Below are 26,521 nucleotides of genomic sequence, written 5' to 3'. Positions count from 1 at the left end.
TCAGCGGGTGCAGAAACTGTACAGACGGCCTCTCAGACCAATACAACCCCGTCGTCATCAAGTGCATCCTCTTTGGCCTCTACGAGTTCTTCATCCTCGTCTGCCAGCAGCGACAGTCAGACCTTCCTTGACTTGCACAACGAATTCAGAGCACTTTACGGTCAGTTCACTTGATCACTCCATGTTACCGACAGACGCCTGTAAGGTGTATCGTGTATGTATGCTCATCTCACCGTAGATGCGGACGCTGTCACTTGGAATGATACTTTGGCGTCCTATGCGTCTGATGCAGCATCCGCTTGCAACTTCGCTCATACGTAAGTGTTCAAACTCCCATTCAGAATCAGTGCTATATATTAATGTTGTATGTCAAGTGGTGGCCCTTATGGAGAAAACTTGTGAGTCTACTTTTTTTAACCGGCTCAGTGATGTCCGTGAACGGTCACTAAGAGCTGTAGGGCGGCGGGGGTAGGCGCTGGTTATAACATCACTAGTGGATTTAATAGCTGGACAAATGAAGCGTGTAAGTAGTGTTCACGAATTCAAACTAGAATAGTCATCTCAAGCATCATGAGCAGCCGACTATGATTCGTCCAACCCACAGGCCAGTCATTTTACCCAGGCAAGTAGATTTATTGTCTTCTCTAGGGCTTGGCTGACTTGCTGGGGTTCACTAAGGTTGTGTGGCAAAGCACCACTCAAATCGGCTGTGCTGTGACTAATTGTGCCGATGGCACCGTGTTCACCGGCTACGGTACCGTGAGTACAACCCCACTTACTCTCAGTCGTGACTAACGCCATCCATTTGGTGCCGCAGGATTCAGTCAATATTGTCTGTGAGTCGCGGCAAATGGTTATTATTGTTGGTTGAACTATGTCTAATCAGCATTTCCCTGCAGGCGAGTATTATCCACCCGGAAATGTGATTGGGGCCTTTGCTTCAAACGTTGCGGCATAAAAGGGGTGACGGATGACGGAATAGTCGTTATTTCATCACGCCCGGTACTGCATTTGACTTTCTGTATTAGCTTGGTGCTGAGCACTTTGCTGAATTCAATGTCCATTTCATGATTGGTTTGATATGTATCGCAGAGTGAACGTTTGTTTTGATCAGTACTCACCCCATACATGTAATTGTCGAGATTACGGTTGAGCCTCTGCAACTGTAGAGTGAATCGTAAACACCGCGCTTATCGTTTGCTCTATAATATAATACACGCGGTATTTCGGATGGTGGTATTGTACTCACCACGCAGTCGACGTTGCATCTTGATTGCATTTAAACGCCTACAAAACGGCATGGCATGCCCTTCATCCATATCGCAACTCCAAAGTCCGGAGCCGGAAAGAAAGGGGAAAAACCGGTTAGTTGAGACTGTCATTTAGAAACGACAGGTGCACGCGGAAATTTGCATGTATGAACTGCTTTAAATGTTCAATTTCTTTTAATTGCATCTCAGTGCCAACAAGTGGGAAGGCTGACAATGCGATGAAAATCCTAATCCTTCCTCGCTCCATGTCCAACGACGCCGGCACCACTAGCTTGTGCCCACTTGGCATCTCCTACGACTCGTTTGCCTTGAGTCTCGGCATGCGATTCTGCATGCGCCGCCGACGTCTTGTCCTTCTTCGGCCCGCCCAAGAGGAGACCAGCACCAATCACTCCGGCTAGGATCCAAGCGCCTCTCTTCTCATCCTGGTTCAGTCCACGACTGTTATACTTGTATTCGCTGGAGCCACCCTGAGGAACGCCAACCTTGGGAAGCTGCAAGCCTAGAGAAGTCCATGCAGCCGCAGGCGCAGAGAACACTGATGTGGCGATGGACTCGAGTGAGGGTACCGAAGACGAGAGTTTTTCCACAGCAAATTCGAGAGAATGGGCATCGGACTGGTCATGAGAAGCATGAACCGGTCCGCCTGCGGGGTGGGTGGAAGCAGACGCGACTGTGAGCACCTTGGGGTCTGTAGATGCAGAAGACGGATAGGAATGAGCAGAGAAATTATCAGGGATGAGGGGCTACGGGGGTAGCATTAGTTGCTGCTCGGCGGTGACTTTTGTGATTGTAAACGAACGTACGATAACCTGATCGATTTCTTCGTCGGCACTGACGCTAGGCATCCTCACATCCAAAGTTTCGCCAGCACCTTCAGTGCCAACCTTACTTTCAGGCAGCCCCGGAGCGACAGTCACTTGTTCTGGAGGAACTGTGTCCGGGTTCACAGCCGAGGTTCTCTGCGAGATCACTTGGGGTCCGGGGCCAGTAACGGAGACCCCTGGTGCGACGTTGGGGTCAACCTCCGCATCCTTGGATGAAGTCCCGGTCTTTGGGGCGTCAGACAACTTGCCAGACCGAGAAAGTGAGGTAGTGGAAGAAATGGAGCGGACCGAGGACGGGATTGGAGGGACAGGCGGCAGAAGAGATGAGGTCTCTGCAGACTCGAGACGGGAAACCAAAGTGGCTCTGGAAGCAGGCAGAGTTAGATACTAGCCAGCCGGATGCCATACATGCAAAGTCGGCCAGGCCAACCCTGCATAGCAGATCTGTACTCACTTGTTACCTTGTTGGGAAAGGCCACGTTTCTTCAGCTCGGCCTTGAGAGTGACCACAGTCTCCGTCTTCCACTTTGTCTGGGAGGTGAGGAGGACAGCGGACGCGAGAGTCCTGGCTGGTGGTGTGGCAGGGGAGGGGCGGGAAGGGGTTGCGGCCCTGAGGAGGCCTGAGGAGAGCCTTCGTCTGATCATTGCGGGGAGATGGGATAACAGATTGCAGTGACGTTGGGAAGAGCGTTATGTACCGGTGGAGCGGAGCGGTTGTTTGTCCAGGACGCGCCGGATCGGGACAGTTCGGCGATACGTCACGTGACGCGGCTATTGTGGCGGGCTGCGACCGATTACGTATTACGTCAACCCCCCAAGCTGCCATCATAATAGAGCCGCCCAGACGATACGATTTACACCGCACACCATGCGCTCCCTCCCCTCCACCCTCGTACACCGCCTCTTCTCCGTCGCCACCTCCCTCCTGCTCTTCCTCCTCGCGCTCGGACCCATCCCACACCATGTCGCTTTCGTCATGGATGGCAACAGACGATACGCGAGAGAGCTCGGTCAGCAAGTAGAGAGTGGCCATGCTGAAGGTTTCAATGCCCTCAGAAGAGTGAGCTGCCGCTACTCGCAGCTCCGTACCTACTAATCGTACATGCAAGACTCTCGAGATATGCCTACGATTGAGAATAAGAGCAGTGTCGATATACGCCTTTGCTATAGACAACTTCAGCAGGTCAGAAAAGGAAGTCGGTGCTCTGATGAATCTCGCCAAGCAGCGTCTTGCAGAGCTGTGTGAACATGGGTGCGCATGTCTCAGTCTACAGCCTTTTATTTACCAGTGATAACGCGATTTATCCTTGTAAGAGACCTGCTGGAAGAGTATGGCGTCAAGATACGCTTTATAGGCCAGCTTGATATGCTGCCACCTGATGTGCTCCAAGCCGTCCGCGACATGGAGGCTATGACCCAGGATAACAAAAAGTGAGCCTTTTGTTGTTCTGGAAATCTACAGCTGATAAGTTACTCTGCAGTGGCGTATTGAATGTATGCTGTCCGTACGCTTCTCGGGATGAGATCACCACTGCGATGAAGGAAAGCGTTCGGCGGGCATATGAGGGAGAGCTTGCTCCGAGGTGAATAAAACCCGGCTGTCCAGTGATCGGTTAACGAGGATGCTAATAACGCTTAAAGTGATATCACAGCTAAGGATGTGTTCGATTCGCTGGGAGTGTCTAAAGCAATCAACACTGTGGACAAGAGTCTGTTCGTCAATCCCGAAGAGCCAGAAAAACTTGATATACTCGTCCGAACATCAGATGTCAAAAGACTAAGTGATTTCATGATGTGGCAGGTGAGTTCATTTTCCAGAAAATATGGACAAATACCGACTGAGTATCGATAGGCTTCAGACGATACCCAGCTGCACTTTGTCAAAACCTACTGGCCAGAGTTTGGATTATCAGATATGTTACCCATTCTTCTTGGATGGCAACAAAAGGCATGGATGCGGAAACTTGGTTGGTGTTGAACGCGAGTGTCGAGTGGTATTGTGTGATGCATCTTACGATCTAAAGACTCTATAACGAATTAATCGCAACTACCATCTTCCGGCCCGTCTTTCCATCTCACGTCCAAATTTTTGATATCACATCCAAATTTCTCTTTCCCCAATTTTTCATTAACCTCGTTATGCCTCTCGCAGAGCCATTTCATCAAACTCTCTCTCCCACTGACATCGGGCGGATGTCGGCGCATATCCTTTTGGAAGTCCGTGGCACACCACGAGCAGGGATAAAGCAAAGACAGTGAAGAGAGGAGATTAAGCATACTGGACTGGGTCTGTGGGGGTGCGTTGATTGGATAATAAGCAGCGGTAGTATGCAGAAAAGTCCATGTAGAGCGCCCAAGGGCTGCGGTGTCAGGTGGACAATTTGACCGGTCTGGCGTTCGGTCTAACGGTGCGTTGGTAGGAGCTTTTGAGGCGCCTGCACCAGACAGCATGCTGCCGAATCCCGCCATACCGACTGCTGCCCCGGACCCAGAAACATTCTTCTTCTCAGCATCCTCTCCACCACTGGCAGCCTTCTTCTTGACTTTGATCTTGGCCCAATCTTGCCACGAGTTGCAGACTTTACATGGTTTGCCATCAGGGCCGATGATGAGGCCCGGCGGTAAATCGGGGTGTGTCTCTTTAGTGGTTTTGAGGGGTTGCGCGGGGATGTCTGTCGTCATGGGTAGCAATGGGAGAAGATGAATTGAAAGTGGACGGTTAGATATTGCTTGGTAATGAATACTAACGTATAGATTTATAAAGAGTGGTGGACCTGCAAGAGGTGATTAATTAATCGCTAACCGAGGAGTCGCGGGGGGCTTTTCGGTGCTCTGGACAAACAAAACAGATATGTACTACTAATTTATCGATATAAACCATCACAACACCTCGGGCATTCTTTCTTCGTTCCTTCCTTCCTCCCATTCACAGATAAGGATGCCCACATTCTGCCAATGCTTCCACAACCGCTAGAGCAACGCCCCTCAATTCTCCCTGTCTCTCCCTGCTCACCGTCGCTCTCCATGCAGCTTCCAGTCCCTAGCCCGGCAATCACCTATTTGCCCTCGAGACGTCATGTTATGAGCACCTGCTCCTCACCTCCCGCCAATCAGCCTTCTATCTGCAGTTTCAAAGCCGCTCGGAAGAGAGCATCCAATTGGCATGCAGGCACCGACAAGTCCAATATCAAGAGCGAAGAGGATGAGTTAGAACCTGAGGGCTCAAGTTCTTTGCGACTTGCTGGAAGGACACTGCCCCGGGGAATAGTTACTCCCGGATCAAGGCTTTCTGCGTCTCAACCGCAATATAGCAGCTCTTCATCTGCCGACGATGCCTCTTCGGCCTCGCCTGGCACACCTGGATTGTCAAGTGAGCTGACGTCGTCCCTTACTGAGAAAGCATACCACCTCGATCTTCAACATCGCAAACGCATGGCTGATACGGCTCTTCTGCCCAACCCTAAACGTCCTCGTATCGACATCAGAACGTCTTCCATACCGTCAATACTTCCGAATGTCATCAGCAACGGTAGCATGTCTCGGAATCTAGGTTTAGCCGGCCCTCAGAAGAAGGCAGCTAGGAAGAAAGCCATGGATTTGGTTATCGATCTGACAGTGCTGGACAGCGATGATGATAGTTTAATCATTGACAGCTCTGACGCAAGTGACGAGGCTGCAGATGAAAAAGATCGAGAGGATGGTGATTCATACGATTTTTCAGATCGGACTGGACGTCATACGGGAAGCCTAGCGTCTGGTGCTGGGGAAGATACTGATGAGGAGGAGATTGAAGTCATGTACCTGAAGGCTGGGAGTGTTAAGGAAAAGGAGGGTAACATGGTCAACGGATCGGCTTGCCAGGTTTCTCCTTCAAGTACGCGACATGCCGAAAGTCGGCCAATTACACCTATCGAGAAAGGGCCGTCTCCTTTGAGGGAAGTAAGAGACCTGCCGCCGCTTAATGGAACACAAATCAATGCGGGACGATTCCTCCAAGATTCGTCGCGGAATGAGGCGTGTTCACCGGTTGTCTTCGATAACAGGCCTTTAACCACACATTTGCTAGATGCAACAAACGCAAGATCCAGAGCACAAACGGCGGTGGATCTGGGTACTTCGTCACAAAACTTGAATCCTACCTGGCTAGATTCGCTTGCTTCAGCCAAGTGGTCGCCTGTTACTTTAAGCATCCAAGGAGACTTAACCGAAATGACACAGAACTGGTGAGTGCCGTTCCATTGTGTGAAGCTTTAAACATGTAATAATTGTGGCGTCCCTTCCAGGACCCCGGAAGAACGATCAGCTCATAGACGGCTGGTTCTCTTGAGAAGGGACTTGCAAGGCAAGCTGCTTCAGGTAGAAGCGCACGCGATATCTGAGATGGAGGCCGTGAATCATCGTTCAAGCTGTCTGCCTTGCTTCTTCTGGAAGGAAAGAAACATATATGTCTTTCCAGCGACAAGTGTATCTAGCGTGTTTCAAGTCTTGTTGGGGTTCGATAGACTCGCAAACGTTCAGGCTAATTGGTTGGGAAATCATTACAAAAAGCGCACGGGAATCATTGTTTTGAGAGATAATGAAGATGGGGCGAGATTTCTCGGCAGAATAGCTGAAATGTCAAGTCCCCTCAACGTAGGAAAGAAGATTGAAACGGGAAGCGAATTCTATCTGTGGGAGGATCTAGGGTCTATAATAGAAGATATAATAAAAAACCTTGTAAGTATCCGTAGGTTGTTGATATGTGTGGCCGTAGCTGGTGTAGCTGAGTGTTTTGTTGAACTACAGGTCGTGCGCCTTCCAAGAGACGGTGAGGGTGACCATTGCCCACCTGTCTTGGCGCCACATGATGCACCTCTTTCGCAACTTTTCAGCACTAGAGTTACGCTATCAAATGAGGCAACATTATTTCTTCCCCCTCAAGGTATAAATCCGACTTCTTCCACCCAAAACTTGCTGCCATCGCCAATGCCGTCATCATGTTCGTATCAACAGCTCCCACCCTCCGATCAACCGGGTTCTTATACATCCAATTTAAGGGCTTTGGATGATGATGCACAGCGATTTCCTCTAACCAATGAAGATAGACAGACAAAGGAATTTGGCACGGAAGAGCAACATGCGGAAGGCCGTTTCACATGGTCATCCATAGAATTGCGTTTTGAACCGGATCTGAAAGCCGTCACAAAAGATTGGTAAGTCTTAGGTATCATGCCTTGTTGGCAGCACACTGACTTGAAGGTCAAAGGACACTTGAAGAGCGAAGCGCCGGCCGACGTCTCATCCAACTTTCTCCTCATTGGGATGGAGCCGCTATTACGGTCAAGCTCAGAATCATCACCAGGACAGAATGGTCACCGTTTCTGACCCATATCATATCCTGCATATACTGGGAAGAAAGAGATACCTGCGTTATCGCCGACGATGATATTCTTAACGCCTTAGAAGCCCTCCTTGACGTGGGGCGTCTGACTGTGCCGCTTAAGACTTGGATCAATAACAATGTTGACAAGCATTTATCCATGATTCAAAGAAGAGATGGTAACAACGAGAAGTTTTTCTCGGAGATCCAGAATATGTCGAATCCTCATTTGGGACGGTCAGGATCATTTATCGCCAATGTCTATCCATGGGATGATTTAAAATCAATGATACAAAGGATCTTTGGTCGACTAGTACGTCAATTGATAGAAGTACAGTATAACGCATAGTTAACAGTAAAGCTTTCCTAGCTTTTACGTATTCCTGTTGATGGTGATCGCTCCCGGCCTGTACTTACCCCGTTTGATGGCCTTCGTTCACAGTTGTTCAACCCACACCCCCGTGAGTCAGCTTTGGTGCCTTTAGCATCTAGCGAGCATTTTACCGAAAGCCACCATTTCCCGGACCGCCCACATCCGCCCCATTCTGCTTTGGATACTTCAGAACCTGGATCGCGTCCTTCAGCGAGCATGGTTGGCTCTGAGCAAGCAGGGCATCTGCTTGTGGCTCGGCAATACACGCTAGGCTTACGGACGAATGCTGAGGGCGCCTTGAAAAGTACTCCCGGCGATTCTATCCTAGACGGAGCTCAGTTGCAGTCGATTCTGCAGACGGGTGCAACAGAGGACCAAAACGGATCTATTTCGCCAAGGGATAGAATCAACGGATTGAATACTGTCGGGGATCCTCGGTTGCTTATTGACGCATTCGAGCCGGAAGCCATAGTCGAAAACAGCCAAGTACATTTGTCTACTATCGGTTCCAATATCGCAGAGGCCTCGAAGGTGGGTAGAAATAGGTCGGTGGAGGTAGGAGAGACGGTTTCAAAGCAAATCGAAGAAACCTCGCAACCAGACAATGATCGTTCGTCCTCTGTTTCAGGGTCGCAGTCATCGAATCTCGATATGGAGGCAGCCTCGCAATTACCTGTAATATCGTCTGCTCTTATTTCTGTCCCTCAAACAGTTCATGAACATTCGCATACAAACGACATCCCTTCTCAACTTCCCATTTCTTCCGATCTTCTGCCATCGCTTGATGTATCGAAGTTGAGTCTCATGAATCTGTCGCAGGATTCCGCATTCTCTCATCGGGTACCCGAAGTCCAGAATGATATCCATCTGATACCGCGAGGATTTGCGCCTCAATCCAAGCTATCTATTTTTTCTCGCAGACTGCTGCACAACCAACCTCGACATCCGTTTGCTTCAGAATACATATCACGGCATCACCCTGTAACAACTAGGAAACCGTTTTTACCTCGGAACGTTCGTGCCGGTTTGTCTGGTTTAGCATCAAATGAATTCCCTAATAAACCATCATCTGTCAAATTCCAACAACGACTAAAGGAAGGTCAAGTCCGAGAGCTATGCATGAGGATCAAAAAAGGCGAAATGACTTTGGATATGCGTAATGTCGGGTTCGGAACGTTGAAGCGGGATCTAGTGGCACGGGAAAGTCAATTGAAGACAATGTAAGTTACCGGCTACATCACGCTTGGTTTACGGCGGGCTGACTTCCTGTAGGAGACAAGGTCGCCTAATCAATATCACGATCAGCAGGATTGTTCCTGTCGACGGAGGGTCTGGTTTGGTGGCTGGGTTGGATCGCGCTAGGATCAGAGTTTCGTGGGAATCGGTTAGTGGCTTTTTGCCTTTGCAATCTCATTTTTGTCCTTCACTGACCTCCTTTAGGATCCAAAACCTCTCCACGACGTCACTCTCCCTCTTCGCGACATGGCGCTTTACCAAACCCCTCTACCTCTCATTTTAGATGGAACATTTCTGAGGGCAAATAGATCCACTCATCTCCAGCTACGATTTCATGTCGATCTCTATGTTGGACAAGATTCGCAAGGTAGTTACATCTCATCCCCTATGTCGATAACATCTCCAGACGGATTTCTGCTTCCTATTGCCGATATTGCTCACATGAGAGACCGGAACGGAGCTCTTTGCTTCAACCTGGCATTGGAGTCGAATATCAGCCTTGATCCCGCAGCCTTACCCCTCGAGCCGTTATCAAATCGTGTCATACCTCGAAGGCCACGCATTCTAAATCTACTTTACATCTTCAAAGACGTACAAGGCAATGCGACTCAAGAAAAGATAGTGGATGGCTGGAAATGTGGGCTGTGCGGGCTAGAAGAGGATGTCGGGGACCTTAACGACATGAGCGAGTTAGCAGTGCACATCAAGCACTATCATAAGTATGAATGCGCAGTGCTAATTAGCGGCAACGGGGCGGAGATGGTAAGTCAACTGATCCCCCCTGTGCGCAATGCAATGATCTGATGACACTTGTAGGTTATAACATTACCGGACTGCGTCATTTTCGTGAAGCGCCATGATGCTTCTCAAGTTTTCTCGACTATTGCGGGCGATTTAACGCATCTAACGGGACAAGTCTCTCCTCATACCGGTGGAACGCCTTCACATCTACTAAATAACTTGCCGGAGACTTTATCGGTGCAAGATTCACCTGTTTCCTTTGAGAACCGCCTGCCGGCATCATACACCGACGATATTGCATCTACTGATGAGTTTACTAAGTTTACTCGACCGCCCATTTTGACAGTCCCCGGCCAACTATCCTCCCCCCAAGTATGCGTATCGTCATCTGAACCGTTGAAGAAGAGTTCTAGCGTCACAAGGTCGCCTTCATTATCTGCCAACCTTGCACAACCGCCGCCACCAACTTTAGCGACTCAAGATGTTCAGATTGAGAAAATTACTTCCTTCCCGATTCCATTCGCAGAAACTGTCCTCTCCAACTTTGATGCTCTCGGGGTTGGCTCTCCATTACCTCCTGCTGCTGGCAACTGTATCAATACTGAGTCATCCGATTCTACGGCTTGCCCCTTGTACAGCTTACCCTCCATCTCGTTATCTCCTCGATCTACGCATCAGTCAAATGGCGTTTTCAAAAGCATCTCGTCTTCAACTAGTTCCCAGAAGTCTCCCCAACTTTATGAGCCACCAGGCTTTGCATCTGCTCTGAAGAGAGATACAACTTTTTCCATAGTTGAATCAAGTCAGGGAAGGTCTGCTGCTTCGACCTCTCCGCAATCACCTTGTACAAATACCGAAGGTCAGTGTCTTGGAACCATAGGAGGCGCCTCCATGTCTCAATTGGATGATCAGCCTATGTCTCCGGGACCCTGTCAAAGCCAGTCCGTCATTGCTCGTAGGTTCTCAGCTCTTGAAGGATCCGGCTCTGGGTCACCATCTTGCCAACAGCTGGATGACCTCTCACTTCGCCGATTGTTTACCCCAGAACTCGAAGATGTTAGACTCTTGTCTGACTTTGAAACCGATGTTTCGAGAGATGCGCGGACAGAATCGCCTTCCATAGGTCCCATAACAACGTCGGCCTGGCAAATGCCAGCTCCTTCTCCTTCTATGTCTCCAAGGCATGACGACTTCCAAGAACCCTGCGTTTTGTCTAAGCTCATGATCCCTGAACAATCGCTGGAACCGATCCTTTCATCCTCCACAGGAAATGCGAAAGTTCCTCTAGAGGAGAGCTCCATTAGGCTGGCTGATACGTCAGAGCCAGTTTCTGACTCGAAATTTACAGAAGCAAAGGCCAATTTAGCTTTCATGAATGCCCAGCCTGCTTCTCATTTCGATGATTCAAGCAATGATGAGAGTATCACAATACTGGCTGGGCCAGAGACATCTATATCTAACCATTCTCACCAATCGCCAACAAACATTTCGGGTCAATCTCGTTCTCAACTTCGTGATAGTCCGCCAGCTATTGAAGACCTACGTCCCTTCACCAAGACTGGTCATGCTGGCCCTTACATGGGTAAACGAGTAAACCAGTGGACTGAGTGGAGCTCCTCATTAGAGCCGGGAACTTTAATAGACTTTATGGGTGAACTGGATAAAGTATGGGATGGAGGGCGAGTTCGACATTTGATTAGACATCAAGAGGTGAGTTGAGTTGTCTTGGTATTGTTGACTGTGACTGACGTAGCCTTTGATGAATAGTCTTTGATTTGGATACAGCATCATGTAAGATTCCAGATCATGTTTTTCATCGATGTACTAATATTATAAATTGAACAGCTTTCCCATAAACGACGGTTCCTGGCTTGTTGCTGGAATCGATGGGTTCATCAGAAAGGGTAAGGGGTTTCTTGATTCATTTCTCTACCAGGATTTTACACCCTAATGATAATGCTGTTATTAGACCTATACCGGCATATAACAAGGCAGGGTACTTAAAGCTCTGGCTGGACAGCTATGGAGTCATAATGAGCCGCGCAAAATTGTCTTATGAGGTGAAGGACTATTTGCATGTGAGTCCACGCCGTCTAGACGGCTGTCAAAATTTGGAATATCATGATTCTGACTATTTCACAGCTTCATTTTCAGAATAGACATATTTTATTGACAGACTACATTGGTGCCTGTCAGTACTGGAATCGCCTTAGAAGATCTTATTTCGATGAGCCAAGCAGGGAGACTTGAAAACCCTGTGTCCTATTTAGATTCATCTATCTTCTCGCATAGCTTCTTAAGAACAGTTGTATATAAATCATTTCATTTATGCATATCGCAATACATCATAATATAATCAATCGTTGTACACTGGCTAAGCATGTTGCTTGCATGCGCAATGATGCATCTATAGCAATGATCCGCGCAATGATCTTTATACTCCAGTTCTGGGCTGCTTTGCCTCTCCTCCCAACTCTACGTCTGCTCCTCTCTTGGCAGGCACATTGGGCCTGTTCATCATTCCCATACCCATACCACCTTGAGCGGCCGGTCCCAGAGGACCTCTTTGAAATCCTTGTCCAGTGGCCATTCCTCTACCTCTGAACCCCCCTCTGAACCCTGGTCTCCCTCGCATGGCCATACTATTATCTATTGCCCCATTCAGCCCTATTCCTGTCTGACCGCCTCCAACATTATTTTGCCCTCCCATTAACGGTAAACCGACACCCATGCCCATGCCGTTCATCATAGCCATCATCTGCATTTGAAGCAAGTTGGCCTGGAGAGTCTGCATTTGTGTTGTCAACAATGCTCGGGCGGCAGGGTTAAGATCCGGGTTGAGAAGCATCTTCTTAGCCTGCGGTGGTGAAAGATATTAGCAGAAATGAACGAAATAAATGGGGATGGACAAAAAAACCTTACTCCGAAGAGATAGTTTTGGATCATATGAGGATCGAGCAAATCCGAATTGAGTGGCTGACCATCAGCGCCTAGAATCTGGTTCTTATTTTGCTCTTTAGGTGTTAAAGAACCTTCCTCGGACTACGTGACAGCACTGGTCAGAAAAGATGGAACACGTATGTAGGACAAATGAACGTACATCGTCGGCGTTTTTATCATTTTCAGCTTCCTCCTTGACATCTCCATCCGCACTGTCGCCCTTTGCGTCCTTATTTTTCTGTAATTCGTGGTCCACATAGTTTCTAGATCTTTTGCGCAAGTCTTCATCCGGCTTCAGTCTATCCAGACTTGGAACTTTGCTTTCGCAATGCGGGCATTCGAAATCGTGATCCACCAGATATGTCTGGACACATTCCTCGCAAAAAGCGGTATTGCAGCAAGGTGTCCTGACAGCTTCCCAAACCAATTTTTTACATAAGGGACAGGTCAAGTCTGCTTCCAGGGGTTCTTGATCTCGCACATCCGCGCCAGTCAGGGCGCGCGGCTTGACCGCTGCTTGCTTTTGCCATTGCCTTTGGTCTGGTACAGCCTTGACAAATCCACCATCGGCCGTAAGCATAGCACCACCAGAAGAACCTTCGGCTCCGACAGGTGTCTCTACAGTCTTGAGGAAACTCCTGGGAATACCGGTGACTCGGACGAAACGCTTGCGCTCGGCGGCTGCAGGGTCATCGTTTTCGGGACAATTTTGAATCCAGTGCCCTTTTTGGCCACAGCGATAACAGATATAGCCGACCGGCGGTTCTTTTTCGGGTCCAAGGCTAAAGTCATACTTTTGACTAGCACCGGCAACTGCTGACCCAGAAGGCTTGTTTGCTCGTGCAGCTCTTGCTGCTGGGGCTCGATAGCCACTGAAGAAGAAAAAAGGGAAAAAAAAAGATGCGAGGTCAGCGCCAAACAGCTCTTATGGAATAGACTGGGATTGATAAACCTACGCCGACATGTCTTCCTGCATCTGCTCCCAAGTCTCTGCACCTTGCGCCAAGATGGCTTGAATCTTGGCATCTTCATCCTTATCGCCCGTGGACACTTGAACCTTTTCCGCGGGCTTTTCCTCCTTTCCATCAAATCTCTTGCTTAAACTGCCATATGTGCCACCGGCACTTCTAATACCTTTTGTCAGATTCTTGTCGAGCATGGCTTGACGCGCGTGGGATTCTACACGGTGGTCGCCTGTAAGAGCCTCGGCTGCAGTCGTACCAGCAATATAATCTGCTGCAGAACCGCGACCTTTTCCCAAAGATGGGGGGAGACGGCGGGCTACGAGTGAGGACGATCGAGGGATTTGTTGGTTATCATCTTTGAGTTCTATAAAGATAACACCATGTTGTTAGCTATGTTATGTAAAAAAAAAACAAAAAACAGAGAAGAGAAAACACCACACACCTTCTCCAGTGACATTGTCGTAGATGCTGAGATCGAAATCTTTGCCGTTGCCCATCTTATTATTCAAGATGATCTCCCTCTTCAGATCAAATACGGAGATGTGAGTGCCGTCGAAAGTCACACGAGACTCATCTCGACCAGCACCCCAGCGATAAAATACTGTCGACATGGTGAAGGATCGATGAGAAAGGTGTTAAATGAGAGACAGATGAGGTAAGAACGCAGTGGCGATGGTACGAGCGAATTCGATGTCGAGATCCGGGTAATGTGAGAGACTACGATTGCATATAAAGGCGAGCGAGCGTTGTGTTGCAGATGGTGTGGAGGGCGGAAAGTGTCTCGAGACAGGAAAGGCGATTATGAGGATGAAAAAAAGTGGGTGAGAAGACGAGGACGAGGAAACGAGACGGAGTGCTAATAAAGAAGATGCGTGTATCAACGGAAGCAATTTATTCATGCACCAGTAACTGCCTGCAAATGCATATAACTATACACTTTTCACACCTTTTGCTATAGCATATCAAGATCAACTAATGCGTCTACACCTATCCCGCCCGACCTTTAAAGATAAAAAGAAGATAGAGGCCAGTTATGTACAGATTCGTCAGAAGCATGGAACACAACTGAGGCGGAGTCTCCGCTGACTAAGTGACAGTAATGAAAAACGAATCCTTGCTCTTGTGAACATGCGCTACTCTATACACTTTTCTTGAGTACTTCTGCCTCACTGTCGGCCTCTGCCAATTTTCTGGCAGCCCTGCGCTTTGCCGCATCAACTGCCTCCTGGGCTTCCTTCTCGTTGTCGATCCATCGGAAAGTGGTCGGAGGGTACTGAGTTGCAGATGCGGCTGCTGCATCAGCAAACCAAAATACGAGACCGGGAGAGCTACGTTGCGCCAAGTCAGAGTTCGAGTTTCAGAGTCGTAAGAGGACATTTACTTACGCAGGTCGGACGCGTGAGCAAGGAAGTCCAGCTTCAGGCTGATCAAGAATGGTATGTAGCATCTCAGTCTTTTCCTTGCCAGTCGCCACAAAGACAGCCCTATAGCAGTGGTTCAAGACAGGGAAACTAGGAAAAGTCAAGTCAGCCAGATTGTCCATCGCAACTACTTGTCGGTACATCCGCGGATACTCACGTCATAGTGATTCTCCTTGCAGGTCCTCGCGGCGCGTCATCGATAAAGCTGACCCATGCGTCTTTCTCACTGAGGATTTCATGCCCCGGGAATAGACTCGCGGTCTCACCGTCTGGGCCTATACCCAACAGCATCAGGTCAAAGGTAGGATACCTCGCGGCGTTTGAGGCGGCGAAATGGTTCACAAGCTGCTTCTCGTACTGGTCTGCCAACTCCTCGAGATCGTCAAGCTGGTTGATGTCGATGGTGTGAATCTGCTCCCTAGGAATGGGTACATGGGAAAGGAACGAGAGGTAGTTTGAGCGGTAGTTGGAATCTTCGTCCTCAAGAGGCACGGCGGCCTCGTCGACAAAGAAGACCTCCCTGTCGGCGGGTCAGCCAGGGTTCGCGATAGACGCGGAAACGATACGCACCACTTGTCCCACTGTACATTTTGCTGGCCGACCAATCCCCTCAGATTGGCGGCAAGCGATCCACGGGAGAGGGCGATGGTGAATTTTCCGCGCTTATCGACGGCATCCCGCTGGGCCTTGACGACGAAGTTGGCGAGGGAGTCTGCTGGGGTCAGCGGGGCGGCTATGGGCGGGCGGGGGAGCAGGGGACGCACCGACGAGGACTTCAGTGTCCGGGAAGCTGTAGAAGACGGGGGGGGCTGGTGGCTGGGGGGGCATTGTGTGGGTGGTGGAAGTGGAGTGCAGAGTGCGGGAGATGGGAAACGGAAGTAATGGGTGGCGGGCCGTGGGGCGGTGGCGCTCGGCACTGGGGGACTTCCGCACTGGGGCACTTCCCGCACTGGGGGACTTCCACCCGCACTTCACAATTCGCCTCCCCACCATCTTCTTCGTCAACCACACACAATGGCTGCAGTCCGCTGGGCAAAGTACGTCGCTCTCCGCCCACACATCCTCGCTGACCCCGCGCACAGGTTCACAGTATATTCGTCGCTCAGTGAGTCCCCGCTGCGAGCATCCTTGCACGCCTCAAGCTCACCTCTGCTACAGTCATTGGGGCTGGTGTATGGCTCCAGTCAAGTACGATCTGTCCGTCTTGACGCCGATTTAGTCTGACTCGTTATCGCAGAAACCGTCCCTAGCGAAAAGGAGCTGTACAGCGTGAGTGCTATGACACAGCGTATCCAAAGCGGGAACTGAAAGAGTGCATACAGCAACTCTCTCCCCAATTAAAGAACAAGATGGACCAGATCGTCCGCCACCGAGAAGGGAGCCAGACAATGAAAGAGCGGTTAGAGGTGAGTGGCCAGGTCCATCGTAGCCAAGGACTGCCTAACGGTACTGTGTGCTGCAGGAAGCCGGCGAGAAGGACCAGGTCGTCTGGGGTGACCAGCTCAATACTAAGCGCAAACCTCTTTTTCCGGATAGGCATTGATGACCGCTGCAACGTATTCCATTTGTGTATAGTACTCCAGGTGTATGCATCTAGCTACGTAGTACGGCAGCGCGTGGTAGGATATCGCAATTTTCTTTGCGTCGTCGTTTCGATTTGCCTGCGCAGCTGCCCTGCGACGGCGCTGCTTATATTACTGTGCACTTCTCGTTACCTTCCAGATTTTGACTTGGCCCAGGGCTTTGGAAATGCATAAACCTATAAATAGTAGACCGAAATGGTATCACAGCTACATGCATTCATGTCCATTACTCTCTTATTCCGACTGCAGCAGAACCGTCTTCCATGCCCCTCGCCACCCGTCCACATCCCCGCCTCCTCTCCCCGATCCTCGCCCTTCTTTTCATCATATTCGCATTATCCTCTCTCTTCTCCCTTTTCGCCAACTCCACCTCTATTCTCAATTTCGTACCTACCGCACTTGTCAAGGGCGAGCGAACACCGGGCTGCAGAGGAAATGCTGCCATCTCAATCCAGAACCTTCTTGATGCTGGCGCTAGACATGTCGCTGAATCAAATAGACTTTTCGATGCCACTGGCGCAAAAAGGGACCTTGGAATAGACCTTGGAGAAAATTGGACTTTGCAAAGCTATGCCAGTTACCTGGAAAATATCTGGCAAGAGTTTCTCCAGGAGCCTCAAGGATCTAATGCGGATCACCCCACCCTCCAAACCGTTCTTTCATATACATCCCTCTTGCCCCGAGAGCAAGGGAGTGAAACAGCTATTCCCAAATTCATTTACACAACCGATCTTTTGGAACCTCAACAGCTTCCTGAGCAGTTTCAATCCTGGATCACCCAAAATCCGGAATGGACCACCATGTTTGTAAATGATGCGGAGATTGATACCTGGCTGGAAGATAGGTTGGGTGCTGGAGAGGTTAAAACTAAAGCACAAGAGGAATTATTGGCTCTGAAGGAAAGCTACGGGGTGGTTCGTGCGGATTTATTCAGGTGGGTTGCATCCCAAGTTGCACCTCCAGGTGAAAAGCTGTATAAAGACGACTGGCTGATTTTGCTTTCTGCTATACCTGCAGGTACCTTGTCCTTTTGCTCAACGGTGGCGTTTACACCGATACAGATACAGCCAGTGTCCTTCCCATCGCCCAGTGGGCCCGTAGTCCCACCGTCGCTCCAGTTGCTCCCCTTCTTACGGCCATCCCGCAACTGATATCCATCATTCAAGATCCCTCCTCGCAAACACTTCCTTCAACCCCTTCAACCTCTAAACCCTCATTGGTTGTTGCCATTGAATCCGATGCATTGTCCACCGGAGCAAACTGGAGAGAACAATCTTTCGCAAGATCTATCCAGATCGTTCAATGGACAATTATGGCCAATAGAGGACATCCCGTCCTGTTGGACGTGATCGGAATGGCCCTGAAAAAGTCGGAAGAAATAAGGCTGATGAAATCAAACAATGATCAAGTCAGAAAAGAAGATGTAAACATATTGAACTGGTCAGGTCCAGGCGCATTGTAGGTTCTCCCGACCCGTTCCGTGTCAAACATCAAACGCCACCCTTGCTGATAACACATATCGTCCCCAGCACCGATGCCGTTTTCCGATACCTCTTCGTTCGTTACGGATTTCATCCAGCCCAGGCCTCAGGTCTCAAGGAGCCATTACAAATCGGAGATGTGATGTACGTTGGTCTCAATTCCTGGTAATAATAACCCACCTGCTGATGTTGTTGAATAAAAAACAGCATCATGCCCGTTCATTCTTTCAGAGCCGATGCTTCAGAAGGGTTTCAGGGAGAACATAGAGTGGTATGGCACGGGTGAGTAAATCTTGGAGTGATCAATCACGGAAACAACGCTGACTGGACTCCCAATCATTGCAACAATAAATAGATTCTTTGGAAGATGGAAAGGCAAAACGGATAAATAAGCTTTGAAAAGAATAGGACAAAAAAGTCTACAAATGGTCATGTTGCCTTTTGAGTTTGTCTTGCTGTAGAGTTTGCAATGTGTGTAAAAGTAGCAAAGTAGAGCATATTTTTGTTGTAAACGGTCTGCCTGCCATCATACATAGCATCAATATATGAACATATTCAATAGAGTATAGTGTGGTTAGCCACTCAAACAAGAGATATCACTTCGTGATCGTCAATTGTCAGAAAACCAGTACAATTCGATTTTCCGTAACAGTTCTGCACCACGATCCACCCACGGGAGTACTGTTACACATCGTCCGTGAGGACCTGATTTCACATTAAGTGTAAGTTGCATGTAGGCTGTATTGATTTCTATTCGGCATAATGCCTGTTACTTTTTGGTAGTGAGTAATGGTTTAAGATTGTCCAAAGACGCCTTGCGAGCATTCATAAGATTCTCGAAAACATCCTGGAGATAAACATCCTCCTACCTTATATCAGCCATCATCGTGGTTGCACATCGACATGAACAACTTACATCGAACAAGCTGCTTAGACAGTCCCACTTGACCTCATCCTCTCCTCGAACAGCATCCAGTCGCTTGTTCAATTCCACCATAGTAGTATTTTTCAAATCTTGTATTTCGTTCCTAAGATCGGCAATGAAAGCTGAAAGTTGGGTCGGTTTCTTTTTGCCTTTCACAGGCTTAGCGGCTTCCGTAGCGCGTGAAAGGACCAGATCAGTGATCTTGATGAGCTTTTCGGTTGTATTAGCCAGACCTCGCAACGGTCCTAAATAACCAAAAAAAAAAGGCCACATACTTGAGCAAGAGAGATATACGACTGTATCAATGACCACCGCGAGGTGTGGTCACCACAACAGATGCGAATATTTTCTACCACGAGTCGGTGAGTCATTTCATCTATTCAGCAACACTAATGTCCATCACTTACCACTGAATATGCCTTTGAGTGACTTTTCTTGTTCTTCAGATTCGGCAGCCTCAGTTGAGGGCTTTAATGCCTTGGATGCAGCCTTGAGCACATTAGATCCACTTTCAACCAAGGCTTGCTCGTGATCTAATAAAGCTTCCTAAGTCAAGCATCAGCATGTGACTTGATTGATTGCCTTGCAGCAGAGATAAAATACTAACTAAACCTTCAAACTCCAAATCTAAAACTTGTCCATTATTGATAAACTCGCCAACAACCAGCCAGAATCGTCCCATAATCTTCACCCAGTCGTCTGCTATTGGCCTCCCACCTAGTTCCGTAATATCCTTTGTGAGTTTCCGTTTACCGCCAATCTCTTGAATGAGATCCCAGTTCCTCAAATCGATCATTTCGGCCTTCAGCGATTTCTGTAAACGTCTGGTCAATTGGGGTGGGAAAGGCACGGTTGGGGAATTGAAGGCGTGAAGGCGGGCTTGCTCAATTGCAAGGACATGGGAGGAGAGAGAATCATGGAGAGAGGAGGCGAGATGCCTGATGGATGTGATTTTGGAATAGGTTTCATTGCCGAGGCATTCTTTAACGTACTCGGGAAACTAGGCGGCCCCGCGTCGTTAGCCTGTGACGCGATTAATCCACAAAAGGAACAAAACTTACGTCGGAAGCGGTACGCTGGTACATATTAAGGGCTTTATCGGTGTGACTTGACCAGATGCCGACGTTCTTGGCCATCAGGGCTTCAATGGCTCCCCGTTCAACAATGACATGCAAAAGATTATCGAGTTGAATTTCAGACAGGCCGAGTGTGGTCAGATGCGGTCCTATAAGGGATGCAGCGCCTACAAGAATATTCAGCACATCGCTATGAAGGCATTCTACTAGACTTACCGATTAACCTGTATAAACGGATTAACAGGTAGTGCGCATGCATACATATGGGGCTTTCTTGACAAATCTTCTCCAAACAAAGGATGGACTTATACAGTGGTACCATGTTCTTTGGCGAAGAGTGCCACATGATAAGCAAGAGGTTGACTGTAAGCAAACCAATGGGATCAGATGATTGGACATCGGTCTTCGCAAGATTTCTACCTATACTCAAGCTTTTAATGAGCGTATGAAGATATACGAGAATATGTCTCCTCACCATATTGGAGTCCTTCGAGATACAGTCTCCAGTACTTTTCGATATCTTCGTTTGTTGGCATCCAGTCCGCGTCCTTCTCCATGAGGAGAATGATGTAAGCATTTGAAATTTCTTTGAAGGAGGTTTCATCATGGTGCTGCTGAACAGCACGAGCTTTCAAAAAGTTCTCGACCATCGTCTTCCGCTTCTCGTTCTCCCGTGAAATCGCTATTAACTCTGTAACGATCGATCCCTTCGAACCCCAGCGGTTCCAGTACTGTTCAACTTTGTCCAGCCATTCCTCGTCGTCCATCAGATGAGAAGAGATATCCGTCTCGGAAGCGAATTTTGTGTCGTGAAGAACCATGTCAAACTCCAGCTGGGCAAGCTGGGGCGCACGTTCCTTTTGACCGATCTGCTCAACCAAGGACTTGAGTAGAGCAGTGGTGCTTCGCATGGAGTCAGGATCGGTAGAATTTTGCGTAGCCAACAGTAGATATCGGTAGAACGCATAGTTGCGCTGTCTGTGTAGTGGTGTAAGTTTCTACGGGCGATAGGCTATCAAGTCGCACATACGATCCGTCATCTTTTTGCAACATCCCCGCGACCCATTCCCTTTCTGCCTCCCATTCCTTCTGCCCTTCTTTTCCACATCTTGCCACGGCAGCCTTGACAGTCTCCATCCTCCACCAAAGCCTCGCCAAACTTCCCTCCTGTGCCTGCTGTCTGGCCAGCGTCAACAAATCGCCAGGCTGGTCACTGGATAAAAGGATCTGGGCGCGAAGCCAAAAAATGTCCGAAGTCTCGCATGTGTTGCCTGTTGTAGAAAGGAGCACTTGGGCAATTTTCAGAGAGTTTGCGGGTGCTGGACATGGATAAGGGTTGGAAGGGGTAGGTTGAGGGGCTTTCTGTTAAACGGCGACACGTCAGCCGAGCTATTGAAATCCAGACGGAAGGACGCACCTGAACCCATTCAGCCCAAGCGGCCAATCGGGCCCATTTGGGATCACGGGTAGCATTGAACATCTTCCGGCTGCTCTGCACCATAGTAGACACATCCCAAGCGGCCGCTGAATGCAAGAAAACCTGTTCAAGGAGTTGGTATGTTTCTGGATGGAGGTCATACAGGTCTTGGTACACTTTCTGGGCAAGGTCCACTACAAGTCCATCAGCTCATGTTTCTGTCAGTCGACTGAATCTGCTACTTGCGTCTGCCCATGTTCCTGAGGGTAAGAGTACACCACCATACGCCTCTGCCCGTCATTTCCTTCTTAGGTCCGGCGAGTGCCTGAATTTGCTTGTAGACCTGGAGAATGTCGCTTTCCTCTGCGCCCGTTTTCTGCATGATGTACATGTTGACGATGAGAGCTGGCTGAGACTTGGGGTGCTTCTTGAGGTAGCGGGCGATAGTTTGTTGTGCAGGGACGATGCGGTGGAGGGAGATATCGTCTGCGCTTGTGAGCTGTGAATGTATGCCGGGGAGACGTACCGTATACAGACTGGAGCTTGCGCTCCTCTGTCTCCCATGCTAGAAGCTGTCTGGACATGGCTGTTTGCTGTTGTTGACAAGTTACTCGCCGTCGTTCTTCGCCTTTTCTGTCTCCCTTTGCCGGGAAATACGTAATCAACCCAGAAATTCGTCCCTCCCCATTGGCGCTGCCAAGGTGCGTCATAATCGCATCTTCTCTTGCCAACTCACTGCCCATAGTATTCCACTCACACCATGCCCAACAGTGTCTCCATAAACTCCTCTCCCACCACCACAAACGTTCTCCTGAACCCACCCCTACGCTCTCCATCCTACTCAGAGGTAGAACTCATTCGCACACCCCCCGCCAGGAGCTTTACTCCAACACCTCCAGTCAGCCGGAGTCTCAGCGCAAACGGATCACCTACGGCTTCTACTCCGGGGAGGCTGCATGGGGAAAGTGACCTGAGTTTACTCCTTCGCACTTTGGATTTTGCTGCTAGAGTAAGTGCATTTCGGTTCATCGACCGCATCGGTGCCAACGGACAATATCGCAGAAACATTCTTGCCAAAGAAGAAAAGATGTCGATCAATCCCCATAGTGAGTAACAGATGGTCCATTTCCACTCATGAGCATTCTGACCTTTATGTTAGTATCAACCATCCGATTGTACGTTCCTGCATATATGCAGCTTAACAGCAACCGAGTTCCATAACACTCATTGTCAACTTGCGGTGTAGTCTGTGGCAAACTATTTATCGTCAACTGGCATCACCGACGTTCACGTTTTGCAAGCTGCAATCCTTCATGATACTGTCGAAGACACATGTACGACTATAGGTGAGTTTCTGAAAGCAGGAAAAGTACCGTGTCCGGTTACATAGCTAACCGCTGGACAGAAGAAATTGCAGACCAATTTGGAATTGATGTGGCACGAATTGTGGAGGTGAGTACTTTGTTCTTATTATGTAGGGAGAGGCTTACCCTATTTAGGAATGTACCGACAATACTGCACTGGATGGCCTTCAGCGCAAGGTCGAGCAATTGCGTGCAGCTCCTTCAAAGTCCAAACAGGCTCAACAAGTCAAGTTGGCAGAGTGAGTAGGTCAGTGACCGCAGCTGATGCGCATTACTGATTTCGTTTCATAAAGTAAATTGCACAATCTTGAGTCAATCCGACGTAGCCCACCAGTGGGATGGGGTATGAAACGAGTGCAGGCCTATTTCATATGGGCCAAAAGGGTGACTGATAGTGAGTTTTGGTTCTTCGGAATGGCCCGATACCTTCAGATTTCTTCGCGAATTCGACAAGCTCATGTGCTGATGGGCTCTAATTTCAGTATGTGCCCCTGCCCATCCTCCCTTAGCCGAGCGTTTGCAGCGTCTATACGAAACAGCCCATACGCGAGTGAATGGCACCTACTTTCCCTGCCACCCAGAAGTCTGTGGACCTTTAACAGAGGTATGTTCGAAGAGAATGTGCTTGCCCGTCAGTTCGACTGATGGTAGACCTTGTAGGAGGAAAAGGAGCTCGTCGACAAAAGGTTACGAGAACTCAAAGAAGGGGATACCATGTGTCCCGAACCTCTGTTTTTCTGAACTGTGCCCCTCTGCGCTCGTGGTTCCTGCATAGACTGCATTTAGGTTGTATAGGCATCATAAGCATATAGCGAAAGCTCATATCGATTGTAACTTTTATCATCATGTTCCGTAATGACATTTGCATGCATTAATTAATTCTCCTTGAATGTGTTTACGTAACACGTGCCCTGGTGGCACCAGCAGGCAGCAGCCGCTGCCCTCAACTGGCGCTTCGCGCTCGCTGTCAGTCGCTCACCTATACAGCCATCGCGCCGATACAGCAGCAAAAGCATCTCAAACATGGAGGCAGACCCCTTATACCACGTCAAGCAGCTCTTCTACCAGGGTGAGTGTACTCTCGTTCTTCCCTTCATCTCACAGCTAACCCTCACTTGCAGCGTCATACCAAGGTTCGTCACCGACCGACGATAAACGATATCATTCCCCACTGACTCTGCATAGCCTGTATCTCTGAAGCCTCAGAATACCCCCACACACCTTCAGACGACCCTTCATCACTCCACCGTGCTCTCTATATTGCTCGCTCTCATCTTGCGCTTCCGTCTCCATCCCCCTCATCTGCCCACGCTATCCTCGCACCCTTCCTTTCGCTCTCACCCGTACCTCTTTCTGCGCGTGCAGTTGACGCGTTCGCCTCTATCCATGAAGCGGAGGAAGATGCCAGAGAGGAAAAGGTAGAAGAGGTTAGGGACTTGGTATTGGAATGTGAAGGTGGAAACGATGAGGAGGAGGAGAAGACCGTAAGAGCCATTGCTGCTAGCGTGTTTATCCTTGTGGGAGAGAACGAAGAGGCTGTGGCTACTTTGACAGAGGGCGCGGCTAAGGATGATCTGGAGTGGTAAGTTCATCAAAGATGATGGCGCCTGTCAGCTAACCGAGTTCCATTTCATGACAGTATTGCCATCCTTGTCCAGCTTCTTCTTTCTCTCAATCGCCGAGATCTTGCGCAAGCTACTTACAACTCCGCCAAGAAATTCGGGAGTGACTCTATGCTTATTCAGGCTATGGAAGCTTGGATTGGGCTCAAGACTGTACGCCTTCTTATTCGTTTAGCTTATTAGTGCAAGCTGACATGAGTTCCAGGGATCTCAACCTCTTCATCAATCCTACTACTTTTACGAAGAGCTTTATCAGCTTCCCAATGGTCGCACCGCTCCTGTTTTAGCTTCGCACGCTGCCGCACACCTTCTCTTAGGTCACGTCGATGAGGCCAAGGCCGACATTGTGGAAGCATCCCAGAGTAAGGCAGGGCAGAGTAGCAGCGATGTTCTGGCTGTTGGCGCTTCGGTTGGCGCTGAGGGCTTTGCGGAGTCAGTCTTTCATTTGATGTCAAGATGGCATTATTTACTGACTGCTCTTGCAGGAAGCTGGTTACGACCGCAAAGCAACACCCCTATGCCCTCGATCTCATTGAGAAGAATAAGCTGTTCGATGAAGCTGCTGCCAAATATGCGGTATCCGCATAGAAAATGAAGAAACGCGGGCGAGTTGGATGAAAGTTGAGGACTAGCCTGAAATGCTGGGTTTTGTATGAACAATAGAATAATGACATCGCGTGCTGTGTGTATGGTGCTACCTCGTATTCCTTCAGAAGCGTTCAGTCATGAAGACCCCTGATCAGGTCTCACTGATGCAGAGTAGAGAAATTGTCCATTAGTTCCTCCCAATCACCATCCCTTAATGCTCGTACTATAGGCTTGACTTTATATGCGCATGGCAACGCGCGTACTTGTTGCCATTTGTTGGGGCCTGTGTTCTGGAACTTCAATCCGTGAAGCAAAAATAATACCCTGGTCGTGAATTCCCAATGACATGCAGCTCTAGGAGACGGGGCAGAAGCTAGTTTCAGCTGATGACTCCCCGTCATGACCGGTATCGTGGCGGTATATGAGTGGGCTTATAAATATAGATACGACTCACTTCGTCGCCATTCACCACGGTTCCCGGCTTTCCTGTTCCTTCCAGATACACGGTAAACCTAGCCTGCAATCAGAAGACTTGCTCGACGGAAATACAAGCAGGACGTTAGCCTACCTATAAGAATCGATGTCTTCGTCTTCATGTACGTCATCATTCCATACTTCAAAGATACTCTTCAACTGAGAGTATACTGAGATGCAGCCGTCCCAGGAGCTCTCTTCATGTCCTTGTCGCTCAACGATCTTCGATGACATAATATCAGTTGGGAAACATTTGGGCCTTCTTCGTGCTATCATTATTTGGGCCGGTAGCATCACTTACTCGGACATGTATTTCCTGAATAAGGGTTTCGTCTTTCGAACACTGTGTCATCGTTGGCAATGGCTGTTAACTGTCGATGGTTCTAGAGTCTTCTTAAAGCAGAGTAAGCAGTAACTTGCAAGCTTAGCAATTGGGAATCAAAAGAATGGTTTATGTGCTGCTGGGACGAACATATACAAGTCACGAGGCCCTCACTCTGTCCGATTACAACGCCCAGTGACTAGTAGTGACCAGTGGCACAAAATGATACACGTAGCCCGCCGGTCGGCGAACGCGGTGAAATCCTGTCCCTTTGAATCATAACCATAGACCATTATAGAGGCGTCTAAACTTCTGTTAAGTCGGAACATCCGTCATCTTCATTACAGAGATATCAAGCGGATTTATAAGGGACATCAAAGCAGGAAACTCTCTGCCAACAAATCAAGGGGTCGCTATTGCGATAATTTTAGGAAAGAGGGCAAAGGATGTTTATTATTATTATGGACGATCCGTGTTGTTATAAGTCGTGAGATGACATCATTTTCTGATGGGGAAGGAAGGAGTGTTAATAAATA

General features: G+C 48.9%; 13 protein-coding genes and 1 pseudogene across 13 annotated transcripts in view; 7 read left to right on the top strand and 7 right to left on the bottom strand.

Annotated features, from left to right (window-relative positions):
• Positions 1–1,103, top strand: part of CND03450 (conserved hypothetical protein) — a 1,509-nt gene extending 406 nt beyond the window's left edge. Inside the window, exons 1-8 of the mRNA XM_570563.1 lie at positions 1–160; positions 239–317; positions 375–398; positions 459–523; positions 579–622; positions 679–759; positions 818–836; positions 900–1,103. The exon at positions 1–160 is cut by the window's left edge and continues 406 nt beyond it. Coding sequence (XP_570563.1) covers positions 1–160; positions 239–317; positions 375–398; positions 459–523; positions 579–622; positions 679–759; positions 818–836; positions 900–958 — 531 coding nt within the window. The 3' untranslated portion in view covers positions 959–1,103. The remainder of the gene's footprint in view (positions 161–238; positions 318–374; positions 399–458; positions 524–578; positions 623–678; positions 760–817; positions 837–899) is intronic.
• A 315-nt stretch (positions 1,104–1,418) lies between these two features.
• On the bottom strand, positions 1,419–2,776 carry CND03440 (expressed protein). Its single transcript, XM_570524.2, has 3 exons — positions 2,553–2,776; positions 2,078–2,462; positions 1,419–2,017 (listed from the first exon to the last, which is right to left on the bottom strand). The coding sequence occupies exons 1-3, from the start codon at positions 2,741–2,743 to the stop codon at positions 1,499–1,501; spliced, it is 1,095 nt and encodes a 364-aa protein (XP_570524.1). The 5' UTR covers positions 2,744–2,776; the 3' UTR covers positions 1,419–1,498.
• A 171-nt stretch (positions 2,777–2,947) lies between these two features.
• Positions 2,948–4,123, top strand: CND03430 (prenyltransferase, putative). The gene is made up of 6 exons (XM_024657031.1): positions 2,948–3,158; positions 3,208–3,350; positions 3,413–3,529; positions 3,580–3,681; positions 3,740–3,899; positions 3,951–4,123. The coding sequence occupies exons 1-6, from the start codon at positions 2,967–2,969 to the stop codon at positions 4,074–4,076; spliced, it is 840 nt and encodes a 279-aa protein (XP_024512643.1). The 5' UTR covers positions 2,948–2,966; the 3' UTR covers positions 4,077–4,123.
• CND03420 (conserved hypothetical protein) lies at positions 4,088–4,850 on the bottom strand. The gene has a single exon (XM_570522.2). It carries the CDS (start codon positions 4,778–4,780, stop codon positions 4,136–4,138), a length of 645 nt encoding a protein of 214 aa, XP_570522.1. The 5' UTR covers positions 4,781–4,850; the 3' UTR covers positions 4,088–4,135.
• A 132-nt stretch (positions 4,851–4,982) lies between these two features.
• Positions 4,983–12,151, top strand: CND03410 (expressed protein). Its single transcript, XM_024657030.1, has 12 exons — positions 4,983–6,321; positions 6,382–6,814; positions 6,884–7,290; positions 7,344–7,770; positions 7,828–9,050; positions 9,103–9,214; positions 9,271–9,828; positions 9,883–11,517; positions 11,575–11,598; positions 11,653–11,711; positions 11,777–11,885; positions 11,950–12,151. Exons 1-12 carry the CDS (start codon positions 5,054–5,056, stop codon positions 12,055–12,057), a joined length of 6,363 nt encoding a protein of 2,120 aa, XP_024512759.1. The 5' UTR covers positions 4,983–5,053; the 3' UTR covers positions 12,058–12,151.
• CND03400 (mRNA polyadenylation-related protein, putative) lies at positions 12,128–14,536 on the bottom strand. The gene is made up of 5 exons (XM_570171.2): positions 14,155–14,536; positions 13,704–14,076; positions 12,908–13,619; positions 12,730–12,849; positions 12,128–12,664 (listed from the first exon to the last, which is right to left on the bottom strand). Exons 1-5 carry the CDS (start codon positions 14,321–14,323, stop codon positions 12,242–12,244), a joined length of 1,797 nt encoding a protein of 598 aa, XP_570171.1. The 5' UTR covers positions 14,324–14,536; the 3' UTR covers positions 12,128–12,241.
• A 73-nt stretch (positions 14,537–14,609) lies between these two features.
• CND03390 (6-phosphogluconolactonase, putative) lies at positions 14,610–15,967 on the bottom strand. The gene is made up of 5 exons (XM_570172.1): positions 15,898–15,967; positions 15,704–15,845; positions 15,291–15,653; positions 15,098–15,223; positions 14,610–15,040 (listed from the first exon to the last, which is right to left on the bottom strand). The coding sequence occupies exons 1-5, from the start codon at positions 15,959–15,961 to the stop codon at positions 14,851–14,853; spliced, it is 885 nt and encodes a 294-aa protein (XP_570172.1). The 5' UTR covers positions 15,962–15,967; the 3' UTR covers positions 14,610–14,850.
• A 106-nt stretch (positions 15,968–16,073) lies between these two features.
• Positions 16,074–16,887, top strand: CND03385 (hypothetical protein). The gene is made up of 6 exons (XM_024658486.1): positions 16,074–16,170; positions 16,216–16,238; positions 16,292–16,321; positions 16,371–16,402; positions 16,456–16,539; positions 16,596–16,887. Exons 1-6 carry the CDS (start codon positions 16,148–16,150, stop codon positions 16,674–16,676), a joined length of 273 nt encoding a protein of 90 aa, XP_024514340.1. The 5' UTR covers positions 16,074–16,147; the 3' UTR covers positions 16,677–16,887.
• Positions 16,888–16,956: 69 nt separating this feature from the next.
• CND03380 (alpha-1,6-mannosyltransferase, putative) lies at positions 16,957–18,762 on the top strand. Its single transcript, XM_024657029.1, has 5 exons — positions 16,957–17,650; positions 17,734–18,174; positions 18,246–18,341; positions 18,405–18,479; positions 18,553–18,762. The coding sequence occupies exons 1-5, from the start codon at positions 16,980–16,982 to the stop codon at positions 18,587–18,589; spliced, it is 1,320 nt and encodes a 439-aa protein (XP_024512644.1). The 5' UTR covers positions 16,957–16,979; the 3' UTR covers positions 18,590–18,762.
• Positions 18,763–18,902: 140 nt separating this feature from the next.
• Positions 18,903–22,222, bottom strand: CND03370 (expressed protein). The gene is made up of 12 exons (XM_024657028.1): positions 22,142–22,222; positions 21,862–22,101; positions 21,616–21,809; positions 21,229–21,560; positions 20,674–21,176; positions 20,415–20,618; positions 20,184–20,365; positions 19,730–20,122; positions 19,530–19,668; positions 19,398–19,471; positions 19,114–19,332; positions 18,903–19,062 (listed from the first exon to the last, which is right to left on the bottom strand). Exons 1-12 carry the CDS (start codon positions 22,197–22,199, stop codon positions 18,967–18,969), a joined length of 2,634 nt encoding a protein of 877 aa, XP_024512645.1. The 5' UTR covers positions 22,200–22,222; the 3' UTR covers positions 18,903–18,966.
• A 125-nt stretch (positions 22,223–22,347) lies between these two features.
• Positions 22,348–23,864, top strand: CND03360 (conserved hypothetical protein). Its single transcript, XM_570670.2, has 9 exons — positions 22,348–22,624; positions 22,678–22,721; positions 22,775–22,790; positions 22,862–22,961; positions 23,021–23,067; positions 23,115–23,218; positions 23,273–23,373; positions 23,462–23,583; positions 23,640–23,864. Exons 1-9 carry the CDS (start codon positions 22,376–22,378, stop codon positions 23,718–23,720), a joined length of 864 nt encoding a protein of 287 aa, XP_570670.1. The 5' UTR covers positions 22,348–22,375; the 3' UTR covers positions 23,721–23,864.
• Positions 23,865–23,972: 108 nt separating this feature from the next.
• On the top strand, positions 23,973–25,288 carry CND03340 (expressed protein). Its single transcript, XM_570565.1, has 6 exons — positions 23,973–24,048; positions 24,101–24,112; positions 24,165–24,561; positions 24,619–24,754; positions 24,807–25,033; positions 25,087–25,288. Exons 1-6 carry the CDS (start codon positions 24,003–24,005, stop codon positions 25,187–25,189), a joined length of 921 nt encoding a protein of 306 aa, XP_570565.1. The 5' UTR covers positions 23,973–24,002; the 3' UTR covers positions 25,190–25,288.
• On the bottom strand, positions 24,004–24,385 carry CND03350 (annotated as a pseudogene).
• On the bottom strand, positions 25,269–26,195 carry CND03335 (hypothetical protein). The gene is made up of 4 exons (XM_024658485.1): positions 25,965–26,195; positions 25,758–25,885; positions 25,644–25,701; positions 25,269–25,543 (listed from the first exon to the last, which is right to left on the bottom strand). Exons 1-4 carry the CDS (start codon positions 26,013–26,015, stop codon positions 25,427–25,429), a joined length of 354 nt encoding a protein of 117 aa, XP_024514339.1. The 5' UTR covers positions 26,016–26,195; the 3' UTR covers positions 25,269–25,426.
• Between the last annotated feature and the right edge of the window lie 326 nt (positions 26,196–26,521).

This window comes from Cryptococcus neoformans, assembly GCF_000091045.1.
Source record: "Cryptococcus neoformans var. neoformans JEC21 chromosome 4 sequence".
Lineage (NCBI taxonomy): Eukaryota > Fungi > Basidiomycota > Tremellomycetes > Tremellales > Cryptococcaceae > Cryptococcus > Cryptococcus deneoformans.
This window is presented reverse-complemented; position numbering and strand designations above follow the sequence as displayed.

Excerpts from the sequence above, each read along its gene's own strand:
- CND03390 (XM_570172.1), bottom strand. The coding sequence starts at position 15,961 with ATGCCCCCCCAGCCACCAGCCCCCCCCGTCTTCTACAGCTTCCCGGAC. Across the intron at positions 15,654-15,703 it reads AATGTACAGTGGGACAAGTG|GGAGGTCTTCTTTGTCGACG; the intron begins GTGCGTATCGTT and ends ACCCGCCGACAG. Across the intron at positions 15,041-15,097 it reads TGCTCACGCGTCCGACCTGC|CTCTCCCGGTCTCGTATTTT; the intron begins GTAAGTAAATGT and ends GGCGCAACGTAG.
- CND03335 (XM_024658485.1), bottom strand. The coding sequence starts at position 26,015 with ATGACACAGTGTTCGAAAGACGAAACCCTTATTCAGGAAATACATGTC. Across the intron at positions 25,702-25,757 it reads GAAGACATCGATTCTTATAG|GTTTACCGTGTATCTGGAAG; the intron begins GTAGGCTAACGT and ends ATTGCAGGCTAG. Across the intron at positions 25,544-25,643 it reads CCGTGGTGAATGGCGACGAA|AGCTGCATGTCATTGGGAAT; the intron begins GTGAGTCGTATC and ends CCCGTCTCCTAG.
- CND03440 (XM_570524.2), bottom strand. The coding sequence starts at position 2,743 with ATGATCAGACGAAGGCTCTCCTCAGGCCTCCTCAGGGCCGCAACCCCT. Across the intron at positions 2,463-2,552 it reads CTTTCCCAACAAGGTAACAA|AGCCACTTTGGTTTCCCGTC; the intron begins GTGAGTACAGAT and ends GCCTGCTTCCAG. Across the intron at positions 2,018-2,077 it reads AAGAAATCGATCAGGTTATC|CCCCTCATCCCTGATAATTT; the intron begins GTACGTTCGTTT and ends CTACCCCCGTAG.
- CND03340 (XM_570565.1), top strand. The coding sequence starts at position 24,003 with ATGGAGGCAGACCCCTTATACCACGTCAAGCAGCTCTTCTACCAGG. Across the intron at positions 24,755-24,806 it reads CTTGGATTGGGCTCAAGACT|GGATCTCAACCTCTTCATCA; the intron begins GTACGCCTTCTT and ends CATGAGTTCCAG. Across the intron at positions 25,034-25,086 it reads GGCGCTGAGGGCTTTGCGGA|GAAGCTGGTTACGACCGCAA; the intron begins GTCAGTCTTTCA and ends CTGCTCTTGCAG.
- CND03420 (XM_570522.2), bottom strand. The coding sequence starts at position 4,780 with ATGACGACAGACATCCCCGCGCAACCCCTCAAAACCACTAAAGAGACA.
- CND03360 (XM_570670.2), top strand. The coding sequence starts at position 22,376 with ATGCCCAACAGTGTCTCCATAAACTCCTCTCCCACCACCACAAACGTT. Across the intron at positions 22,962-23,020 it reads AGACACATGTACGACTATAG|AAGAAATTGCAGACCAATTT; the intron begins GTGAGTTTCTGA and ends ACCGCTGGACAG. Across the intron at positions 23,219-23,272 it reads CAACAAGTCAAGTTGGCAGA|TAAATTGCACAATCTTGAGT; the intron begins GTGAGTAGGTCA and ends CGTTTCATAAAG.
- CND03400 (XM_570171.2), bottom strand. The coding sequence starts at position 14,323 with ATGTCGACAGTATTTTATCGCTGGGGTGCTGGTCGAGATGAGTCTCGT. Across the intron at positions 14,077-14,154 it reads CGACAATGTCACTGGAGAAG|AACTCAAAGATGATAACCAA; the intron begins GTGTGTGGTGTT and ends TTATCTTTATAG. Across the intron at positions 13,620-13,703 it reads ATGCAGGAAGACATGTCGGC|TGGCTATCGAGCCCCAGCAG; the intron begins GTAGGTTTATCA and ends TTTCTTCTTCAG.
- CND03410 (XM_024657030.1), top strand. The coding sequence starts at position 5,054 with ATGCTTCCACAACCGCTAGAGCAACGCCCCTCAATTCTCCCTGTCTCT. Across the intron at positions 6,815-6,883 it reads AAGATATAATAAAAAACCTT|GTCGTGCGCCTTCCAAGAGA; the intron begins GTAAGTATCCGT and ends GTTGAACTACAG. Across the intron at positions 7,291-7,343 it reads AAAGCCGTCACAAAAGATTG|GACACTTGAAGAGCGAAGCG; the intron begins GTAAGTCTTAGG and ends TGAAGGTCAAAG.
- CND03430 (XM_024657031.1), top strand. The coding sequence starts at position 2,967 with ATGCGCTCCCTCCCCTCCACCCTCGTACACCGCCTCTTCTCCGTCGCC. Across the intron at positions 3,159-3,207 it reads GTTTCAATGCCCTCAGAAGA|ACTCTCGAGATATGCCTACG; the intron begins GTGAGCTGCCGC and ends CGTACATGCAAG. Across the intron at positions 3,900-3,950 it reads GTGATTTCATGATGTGGCAG|GCTTCAGACGATACCCAGCT; the intron begins GTGAGTTCATTT and ends GAGTATCGATAG.
- CND03385 (XM_024658486.1), top strand. The coding sequence starts at position 16,148 with ATGGCTGCAGTCCGCTGGGCAAA. Across the intron at positions 16,239-16,291 it reads CACAGTATATTCGTCGCTCA|TCATTGGGGCTGGTGTATGG; the intron begins GTGAGTCCCCGC and ends CCTCTGCTACAG. Across the intron at positions 16,540-16,595 it reads CAATGAAAGAGCGGTTAGAG|GAAGCCGGCGAGAAGGACCA; the intron begins GTGAGTGGCCAG and ends TGTGTGCTGCAG.
- CND03380 (XM_024657029.1), top strand. The coding sequence starts at position 16,980 with ATGCCCCTCGCCACCCGTCCACATCCCCGCCTCCTCTCCCCGATCCTC. Across the intron at positions 17,651-17,733 it reads GTTCGTGCGGATTTATTCAG|GTACCTTGTCCTTTTGCTCA; the intron begins GTGGGTTGCATC and ends CTATACCTGCAG. Across the intron at positions 18,342-18,404 it reads TTACAAATCGGAGATGTGAT|CATCATGCCCGTTCATTCTT; the intron begins GTACGTTGGTCT and ends AATAAAAAACAG.
- CND03370 (XM_024657028.1), bottom strand. The coding sequence starts at position 22,199 with ATGTCCAGACAGCTTCTAGCATGGGAGACAGAGGAGCGCAAGCTCCAG. Across the intron at positions 19,472-19,529 it reads ACTCAAAGGCATATTCAGTG|AAAATATTCGCATCTGTTGT; the intron begins GTAAGTGATGGA and ends GACTCGTGGTAG. Across the intron at positions 19,063-19,113 it reads GTCTAAGCAGCTTGTTCGAT|GAGGATGTTTATCTCCAGGA; the intron begins GTAAGTTGTTCA and ends GATATAAGGTAG.